The sequence below is a fragment of the Mesitornis unicolor genome, unplaced genomic scaffold, assembly GCF_000695765.1.
Source record: "Mesitornis unicolor isolate BGI_N332 unplaced genomic scaffold, ASM69576v1 scaffold471, whole genome shotgun sequence".
In the NCBI taxonomy this organism is placed as follows: domain Eukaryota; kingdom Metazoa; phylum Chordata; class Aves; order Mesitornithiformes; family Mesitornithidae; genus Mesitornis; species Mesitornis unicolor.
In genome coordinates this window covers 1-10,242 of record NW_010161512.1, presented here as the reverse complement: position 1 = coordinate 10,242, position 10,242 = coordinate 1, and the positions used below count along the sequence as shown (strand labels likewise).

The window sequence follows — 10,242 nt, the reverse complement described above, 5'->3', positions numbered from 1 at the left end:
CTGAAAGATTCCAGGAAAGCAGGATGACTTCTAGGTTAGCAAATTCTCCAAGTAAGATCTTCACACAAGGAGCAGGGCCTAGGGACATGGGCTTGGTAAACACTGCATCAACTTTATGTACAGATCTCACAGAATCACAGAATTGCTCGGTTGGAAAAGCCCTCTGAGATCATCACGTCCAACCGTTCCTGCCTACCCCCTAAACCATATCCTTAAGTACCTCGTCTACCCGCTCTTTAAACACATCCAGGGATGGTGACTCCACCACCTCCCTGGGCAGCCTGTTCCAGCTTCTGACGACCCTCTCAGGAAAGAACTTCCTCCTTCTCTCTCCCCTGAACCTCCCTTGGCACAGCTTGGTGCCGTTTCCCCTTGTTCTATCCCCCATCACCTGGGAGAAGAGACCAGCACCCACCTCTCCACAAGCTCCCTTGAGGCAGTTGTAGGTGGTGCTGAGGTCTCCCCTCAGCCTTCTCTTCTCCAGGCTGAACAAGCCCAGTTCCCTCAGCCGCTCCTCATCAGGCTTGTTCTCCAGAGCCCTCCCCATCCTTGTGGCTCTTCTCTGAACACGCTCCAGAATCTCAACATCCTTCTTCTAGTGAGGGGCCCAGAACTGAACACAGCACTCGAGGTGCAGCCTCACCAGTGCCCAGTACAGGGGGATGATCACCTCCCTGGCCCTGCTGGTCACACTGTTTTTAATACAGGCCAAGATGCCGTTGGCTTTTCTGGCCACGTGGGCACACGTACACATCTCACATCACTGTATATAAAATACATACCTTTGTCACTATAAACACCTGCAATTTTGTGGTGTATTTTCAGACTTGGAAAGAAAATACTGCAAGTCTGTTTGTCTTTACTTTAACCAAGCTGAAATTAAGAGTGATGTTCAAGGTTGCTGGCTAACGCCAGAACATTCCAATCACTACACATAGAAATTCTGACTCACTTGCCTGGGGAAGGAAATGCAATCCAGGCTGTATAGAAGTGTAGCAAGATACGCCTATCCTTAAATTACATAAGGCTGCTTGAAGATGACCAACACACAGATCTAAGAAAAAGTGGCTATTTTAATGATCCAAATAAGACAAAATCTCCCCAGCAACATAAGCAGGGAGTACATTCAAGTCAAACTCCAGAAATACTGAGCGAGTTTTGTAGCAGCAACAAAAACGCTCATTATGCAAAATCATTGCTCCCGTGAGCCATTACTGTAGCCTGAAAGAGGCTGAAGTAATCTGCTTCTTCAGGCTTTAAATACACACCATGCGGAGAATGGCATGGGCTAGTTTGTGGTTTACTTCTCTACCTTCCCTCTTCAAACCAACGTACAGGCAAGTAAAATTAAGACAGTCACTTCTAAAACACATCAAGAGTCAGACTAATTATGCAAAATTTAAGATTCAAGGCGTTAACTTTTACTCTCCTGTTACTGCTCTTGAGAGCTGAAAGTGCACACCACACCATTAGAGTTATTAGCATCGCTGCCTTCTGCTTAGGCCTTTGATCCCTTGCAAATTATCTTCAAAAGCCAGAACAAAGAAAGGCCGTAAGTATTGCCCCAGTCCATTTATTTCCACTACAGTGTGACTATAAACCCTTGCTTCCATTTCCACTTGTACTTTCCCATTTGACAGGATGCCACACACATACCTAGAATGATGTTTTCATCATTGGGATCAAGTGTCAATACAGGGGGATCCAAGTAGGTTTCCATTGCCTGATCATCCCAGATGATATTGTCTTCCCAACGGCCATATACCAACTCTTCATTGTCAATTGGGAAAATAGAGTACCAGGGCTTGTCTTCATCCAGGGAAACTGCAACGATCATAAAGTAGAATCCTTAAAGAATTTTATACACTGCCTTTTCAGAGCTCAGCCCCACGTCTCATTCCCTCAACCTTCCCCATCTTTCAGGGCTTTCTGAGGCAGGACCGCTAAAAGGCGAAAGAAAACTCATCTTGGAAGCAAAGAGAAAGCTGAGCCCCAAGTCTCAGCTTTATCAACATTTAGAGATTTGGCTCCACTGAAATACAGAGAACCTCCAAGAATGAAATAAGGCCTCTAACAGGTTTTACAGCAAACGCACATCCCTTTTATCTACATCTTGTTGCCACAAAAAGGACCCTGCTGAAACACAGAACACGAGCCCGTACAGAACCATGCATCACATGCACCTACTCATAGGCCAAAGACTGAGATCCTCTTTACCTTGCTGTTCAGGAGCCTGCTTTTCTTTGCCCTTGGCCATACCTAGGACTCCTGCTACATTTGGTTTCTGTGCTAGTGGAATTGGTGGATTGAGCAAAGAGCCGCTGCGGTTCAAACCTAGAGGAAAAGCAAACAAAAATAAGGTTAGCTTGAGTGGGAAGGTTAGGGGGCATTGCAATGCTTTGAAACACAACCTGAGGGGTTGCGTGGACAGTGATTTCCAGCCTGAACCAGAGCGGGCCTCCTGCTTGTATCACAGAGAGCGTCATGTGCCATTAGCACGGGTAAGACTTACAAAAACACGTTCACCCACAGCTTACAGCTGTGTCTGCAGCCTCTTCAAAGTTATGTTTAGTTTGCTTGGCATATGCTGCATGACAATGCAAAGGATGCACTTCTATATGGACCCCATGAAAGTGAGAGGCCTCGAGCAGATGGTTGCCACTGTCAGAACAGTTGGTCTGGCCTCCAGCAGCTTCCTGTCTTATGTTAAACTGTCACAGAAAAAGGGTGGCCAAGCAGACCTCAAGGAATTGTTTTCTGGAGGCAGCTTCTCCCAGGGCAGACCAACTCACCTATGCCCACATGTCCCTCATGTCACTTAACGCTTCTGGAAGGCACAAGACCTAACGCATGTGAACAGACCAAGCATGTTTAACATGTTACTGTAGCTTCTGATGAAACTCAAACACAGCAAGCCCAGGCCTGGATAGCTCAGGCACAACCACACCAAAAGGAAAATTCACCTACTGAGCTCCTCAGAGTGCCTTGTACTCAAAGATGAGCATTAAAGGATTGCCACTAGTACCCAATAAAGATCTGACGTTCCCATTAGCCTTTCCTTGTAGAAGCAGGATAAGATATAACAATCAGATGATAAAAATTAATTCTATACAAGCAATTTAAATTTAAAATGCATCCGTGTCTAAGAGAAGTCTGAGGCTTGTAAGAATTGTTACTTTATATCTAGAAAAAAAAGAACACCCTTATTAGTTCAGGAGAAACTTCAGAAGACTTTTGCACAATTCTTCCAATCAAAAGAAACAAACAAACAAAAAACATTTAAAGGCAATTCCATTGGCCTATAAACAGCGTACACCTTCAGTGTAGCACTGCTTGATACTAACGTAGGTAGATCTAGCATCTGCTCTTCCACATGGAGAGAAGAAAGTCAGCACTGATATTTTCTTTAACAGAAGGGACCTACTTTGTTTTTGGAAAGAAAGCAGGAGTCTCAGAATTCTGAGCAGAGCTGTGATTTTGCCAAAAACCATTCCCTGACAGGCAGGACTATGTTCTGTATTTCAGATGAAAGCATCCAATGAGTCAGCTCGACTACAGCAAGTACAATTCATACGAGAACATTGACTACCTTGTTGGGCATTGTATGCAGTGGCATTTCTAGTCATGCTGGATGGCAGCCAGCCTGCCAAACTTGCCCGCTGTGTCTTAGTTCCTTTGTGCTTGACATCTTCTCCATTCCAGATAACGTCATCCTCCCATTGGAGCTGTGTCACCATGAGGAAGTGCTCATCAGCCAGCAGATCATCCTTCTCATCCATCAACCCTGCATCCTGGAAGGAAAGAACAGCTGCTTGAAGGTCTGCCTTGAATTTATACTTTCAAACAAAAAGGGGAAAATTAAAAGTCTCATTTTGCAAGGTGCATAACCATCCACTGGCCCATCACCAAGCTCTAACAGTGCAGCAAGCCCCAATGCCACACACATGTCCACACCTTTCCCCCCACAGTTCCCCTCTCACCCTCTCATCTGTGCGTCCTTTAACCTCCTGGTCCTTGTCCTTCTCTTTCAGCTTGAAACCATAATCAAATCCACTGCCATCTTCGGGGATCCCCAGCATATCGTACCAGAGTTGTGCTGGGCCATAGCGCCATTCTGCCACTTTAGGCTTTGTATCTGTCACTTTGTCTGTATCACCAGTTGACTGGGAAAACTTCGATTCCACAGGGGCCATCATGGTAATCTGCAGCACAGCAAAGGAGGGGACGGTTACACTGATGGTCTGCCTAAGTGTCACTAAGAGGTTTCTTCCTTCCAAGCTTCCCAGCTTATTCTCAGAGGAAAAAAGTATTTCTAAGAAGTGTTTTCCATACTTACTAGCTGCCTTAAGAACGTTCTGCAATTAGACTTCCAAGAACACAGAGATTTCTTCTCGATACAAAAAGGATAAGCTTTCCTATTGATCCCGCACCACGGATGCAGCCTTCTCAGTAAGAAGCAATCACCTGAAGTCACTGACTAGCACCTGGAGGAGAGCTCCTGCACAGCTGGAATACAAGCCAACTCTGTCCTCCAGTTTTACTCTGGAGGAAAAGCTCTTTACTCTAAAAGTTGCTGTCCAATCCACTATTACCCCCAGTACCAGCTGGCGACTCTCTCTAAGTCTCAGATATCCCACCTCATCATCTGAAAGGCACTGCTCAGGAGGAGGAGGAGCAGCAAACTCATATTCCCAAGGAGATTTTCCTTCCATTCCACTCTGAACTACAACTTCACCCTCCTGTATCTGCACTTCTTGGGCCAACTCCCGATGTTTCTTCTTGCGTTTCCTTCGGGCGCTACGCCAAACCGATGGGACATTCTTTCCAGGGCCAAAGAGACGCAGGAAACGCAGCACCTGGAATAGGAAAAAACCAAGAGGGTCAGAGGACAAAAACCACAGTGGAACGCTTGTCTGTCTGTCCCTCACCTGCAAAGCAGTAATGAGAGACAGCAGCCTGAAATTCAGAAGCTTGGCCTGTGCTACAATCCCAGCCCCAATGCAATCAACAGCCTCTTGGTTATACTTGGGAAAAAAAAAGCTTCTGATCCATCTGTTTGATGGATCCTTCCTTTTAAAAAGGATTCATGCTTTATTTCAGACCTAAACAAACTCCACAGGGGGAAGAAAGACTGCCTTTCCATATTGGGCATGTGGTAAGGCACCACCTGGAAATAACTCTCTTCATTTTCAACGATCCACAATCATCAGAAAGACACAGAGAGATTGAAGGAGATTTGATAAAATTATTAGCAAAAGAGACAATGCTAGAAGACAGTTATAGAAATCCCAGATTTCTTAAGCGACCAGACAAAAACAAAGAGCACAGTCCAGAAATAACACAATATAATTCAATTTTATGTCCATCATAACGCAGTTCCCCTGTATGCACACTGCACACCTCCAAAACCTGTACTAACGACAACGACAAACTTTCCCTTCTGTTTCTTCTACAGTTACAATTGCTGGGTTTTAAGCACTGATCATTGTTTCTTCAAAGCGCTCTTGTAAAGAGGGAAAGCACTATTCCCAAATGAAGCAGATGTAAGAATCAGGAATGTGAACTATACAATTGTAGAGACATCCTATTAACAAGCAGATGTAAGAATCAGGAATGTGAACTATAGAGTTGTAGAGACATCCTATTAACGATCCCTGTTCATCTGTTCTGCTGATCCCCAAAGGAAATCACGTTTCTATGACTACTCTGTCCATCTCTGCCCACATCCACGTTATCCTTCCTCCCAAAAGTGCCCCAGATTACTTGTGAACCCTTTGGCCCATTTCAGTGACCTTTCACCAAGAGCAAAGGTCTCAGACACAGTTAAGCTGCTAACAACTTAATAAAACACAAGTTCTGCTTCTCCACATGCGTTTTTAAGTGGTTTCATCGAGAAAAACAGTGCTACATGCACATTCTCAGGCACGAACCAATCCTCATAGCCAAAGCTACAGGATTTCGGGTTTTGTCAGCTCTAGTGCTCGTGAATGAATTATGAAAAGTTCTCAGCATGAACAGCTTCCACTGAGTTCTGCACCCGCTGGGCATGGTCAACACTGAACCAGTCCCAGACGTGACACCTTGAGCGCCAGAGAATTGAACACACCAACTTACGTAAAATACAGTAACACAGGAAACACCACACCTGCAAAAGCCAAGAGAGCATCCAGAAGGCTGACTTCTGTGCTAGAGCCTCACTAGATTTCTGATAGACAGAGGTCAGCTATATCCTGAAAACAGGACATTTAATTATCCAAACTGGTCACAGAATCACAGAATCGCTCGGTTGGAAAAGCCCTCTGAGATCATCACGTCCAACCGCTCCTGTCTACCCCCTAAACCATATCCCTAAGTACCTCATCTACCCGCTCTTTAAACACATCCAGGGATGGTGACTCCACCACCTCCATGGGCAGCCTGTTCCAGCTTCTGACGACCCTCTCAGTAAAGAACTTCCTCCTTAGCTCTGACCTGAACCTCCCTTGGCACAGCTTGGTGCCGTTTCCCCTTGTTCTATCCCCCATCACCTGGGAGAAGAGACCAGCACCCACCTCTCTACAACCTCCTGGTCAGCTCCTTACACAAAGCCTGTGATGGAGGCAGAGAGAAAACCAAGTTATCCTGGCTCACAACCGTCTCTTTGCCAGCTGTAAGCTCATCTTCACTCTCCTCCCCCTCCCACATCTCCTCTCCTCTTGGTGGCTTTAAAATTTTCAACATCATCACTGAAATACAGCGACCTCATTTGCTATTTGGGAGCATTTAGGGAAGTATTGTAATGAATTTGCTTTGTGCGAAAAACGATCATTCTTTCAACCAACTTGTTATTGATTTCTGATCCATACTCAGAGAAGTTTTAAGGGAGGATTAAGTAAAGGGTAGAGATCACAAATTATTTCAGAAGAGCACACCAAGTTCAGGACAGCATCAAAGGAGGAGCAAATACTCGCCAGAAAAGACAGCAAGCAGACAGGTTAGCATTATGTTTTCTATTTATCTGGCAAAATTATTCTCTGCTACCTCAGAAAAACAGTTTTTACAGATCAACGGGCCTGTGCTATGCTCTTACTAACAGCAAAGTATTATTTCACACCCTGATTTATATGATGCTTTTTATGAGGCTCCTGCAAATGGCAGAAAAACCAGCACAGGTCAAGCAGCCCGGAAAGAGCAGCACACAGAAAGCAAAGAAAATACTGAGGTGAGCAAGAACATCTACGCGATTACTTAATGCATACCCTTAACATTATACAATGCATATTTAGAGGGCTTACATGATGCAGTTTGTCACTTCCACATCTCTCTTACAATACCTTGCCTGGTCGAAATTCCGGGAAGAGCTCTGTAACACTTGGCAACTGTTTGGTAGCATCTTGCTGCATGATTCCTGCAAGAGGAAGTGTGAGTTTGCCTTCCTTGGATTCTGCCTGCCTGGCTTCTTGAGGTCCCATCTCTGACTCAGAATCAGAGCTGCTGCTGAAATCCACCTTGTCGGAGGCAGCAGAGGAAGGAGCAATGATGGAGGGCAAAATGATACCGTCTCCATCTTCTGATACTACAATAGAACAAGCACCTTATAAACAAACAGGTTTCCTCCCTGTCCCCTAGTACAACCCCATAATGCCACATCTACTGTTTATACCAAGTTATGCAAAATTAAGTCTCTGCAGGTGTTATGAGTACCATTCTGGTTTAACCTTTCATTTTATCCTAAGCGTTCCAGGTGAATTTCCCAGCCACAACTGAGAGGATGAGATAAAAGAGCAGTTTCATTGTCAGTATCAGTATTTTACAACCACTGAAAATACAGTTCCACGTTTCAGACAATCCTGTAACATTGTATATCAGGACAAAGACCTACCTTCAGATGCAGCCTGCAGACCGAATTCTGACAACGCGTGGTGCTCGCCGCAGAACGAACTGCTACACAGCAGCGTTTGCTTCCTTCAGACACTGACATTGCCAGAGAGAAGAAAGTCTTCACTCACCAGTGGCAGCTGCATCCTTTTCATCTTCTTTCTTTACAGGTACCGGAGGTGGTGGCGGTGGTGGCATCAACTTGGAATCAATATCTTCACAGTCAGCGTCGTAATCATCCTCATCTTCATCTAAGCAGTCAGGAGACAGGACTACACATTAAGCAGGCAAGCAATAAAAGGGAACCAGGCACCTTTCCCATTCATACTATCCCATACCTGTCCCAACCTGATACCACCACCATTCTTCCTACGAGTAAGGAGACCATTCTCATTTTGTAACTAGATGCAAAACTCTTACAAGTTCGGCTTCGCGCACGAACTCATTTGCAAGTTTGAAAACTAAAAAAAAGAGCAGGAAGGAGGGAAAAAGGCAAACTGACAGAAAGACGACTGAAGCACCTGAAATACAGATATATGTATATATCCTGCTATCTCCTCGCCTTATTCACACTTTGCAGAGCAAATAAAGCTGTTAAAGAAGTAAGAAAAATGTGGTCAAAAAGCCCAAATCCCCTTTACATTCCACTAAATACATCAACAGAAAAGTTAAGTGTAAGGCAGCTTTACAGAATACGCAGAGATCTGGCATTTGCACAGGCAGCCACTGAAAGGCAAAAGCTGCCCGTCTCTGAAAACCTGTTCTAGGCCAGACAGAGATCCCTGGGACTAACAGAAGAATCCAAGTGCCTCCTGCAGAAAGGGGTTTCAGAAAAAGACTTCAAGGGTAAAACAGGAGAGAGATATTAAGATTGAAGTGACTCTCTAATTGATTAGGACCTTATCTCTGGGAAGCACCTGGCATCCTGCCTAAATCACTTCCCGAGAACACGGGTTAAAGAAATATAAGCAGGTATCAGGTATTCTCTGCAGGGGACTCCAAAGCAAAGACGAGCCTGGTTTCTATTCTGAGTACAGTTTAACCTTCAAGGGTAAAACAGGAGAGAGATATTAAGATTGAAGTGACTCTCTAATTGATTAGGACCTTATCTCTGGGAAGCACCTGGCATCCTGCCTAAATCACTTCCCGAGAACACGGGTTAAAGAAATATAAGCAGGTATCAGGTATTCTCTGCAGGGGACTCCAAAGCAAAAAGACGATTCTGGTTTCTATTCTGAGTTCAGTTTAACTTTAATGAGGAACTAATTCCTTAAAAAAGGAAGATATCAAGCAGTGGCTCCATTCAGAGAACACAGTTTCACAAAAGTCTGTATCAGGTTCTTGGAGGAGGGAGTGAAAAGACGCAATGTTACCCGTATACAAGACTGTCAAGGCCCACTGCCTCAAAATACCTTCTACAGCTACAGCAGGAACACCGATCCCATTTACCTTGTCTTCGAACTGGCTGCAGGCTGCCCATTGCCTGCTTATACCTACGGCTCTCATCTTCCGCCACTTCATTAATATCTGAATAATCAACAGCATCATCCGTGCTCTTAACCCAGCCTAGGGAAAAAAGAAATCCGGTCACACAAAACTTTCTCCTGATAAATATTCAAGACTTCACTACGTACATATGAACCCCTTCCTATGCTTCCTTTACTCAGAGGAACAAAACCATCTCCCACTGATGTATTTTGTTCCTCATTCCAGCCAGGAGTTCCAAGAGCTCTGTATTTCCCCTGAAAATTCGTAAGGAACCAACTTTAGCACAAGGAACACCTTTCACTTACTCAGTGAAAACTGTTCAACAAGCTCAAAAGTTAAAGAAAAAAAAGAGACATAATAATACTGTGCACTAAATCGGCCTGTTTAACACAGGGGAAAACATAGAATAAATTTATTTATGAGGGAAAAGAGACAACTAAAAAAAAAACTCTGAAAAAATGAAAAAGCACAAGGGCAAAAGTGACGAGGTAACGTGGGATCCACTCTGGCAAGAAGGTGGCAAGGCCTTTGCCAGAGGACGTCTGACCAGATAACCTCACGATATTCCTTGCAGCCCCAGATGAGCTGGGTGCATTTCTTCCTCTCCAGTAAGAGCTCTGGTCCTGTGTCCCCTCAACCCCATCATTTAACTGCAGGTACCCACTAAGACTGAGCCACTGAGGTGATGAGGGGACTGGAGCATCTCCCATACAAGGAAAGGCTGCGAGAGCTGGGGCTGTTCAGCCTGGAGGAGACTGAGGATGGATCTCATTAATGTTTATCAGTATCTAAAGGGCAGGGTCAGGAGGATGGGACCAGAGGCAATGGTCACAAACTGGAACACCAGAGGCTCAACTTAAACAGAAGGGAAAACTTCTTTACTGTGAGAGTGACAGA

General features: G+C 44.7%; 1 protein-coding gene across 1 annotated transcript in view; it reads right to left on the bottom strand.

Annotated features, from left to right (window-relative positions):
* Positions 1-9,418, bottom strand: part of LOC104547453 (transcription initiation factor TFIID subunit 1-like) — a gene marked incomplete at its 3' end in the record, with an annotated part of 23,022 nt that extends 13,604 nt beyond the window's left edge. Inside the window, exons 1-8 of the mRNA XM_010193142.1 lie at positions 9,307-9,418; positions 7,989-8,108; positions 7,314-7,555; positions 4,638-4,856; positions 3,981-4,202; positions 3,590-3,791; positions 2,218-2,334; positions 1,657-1,824 (exon numbers count right to left, since the gene is read on the bottom strand). Of these exons, the coding sequence (XP_010191444.1) occupies positions 1,657-1,824; positions 2,218-2,334; positions 3,590-3,791; positions 3,981-4,202; positions 4,638-4,856; positions 7,314-7,555; positions 7,989-8,108; positions 9,307-9,337 (1,321 nt within the window). The remainder of the gene's footprint in view (positions 1-1,656; positions 1,825-2,217; positions 2,335-3,589; positions 3,792-3,980; positions 4,203-4,637; positions 4,857-7,313; positions 7,556-7,988; positions 8,109-9,306) is intronic.
* Positions 9,419-10,242: the final 824 nt, after the last annotated feature.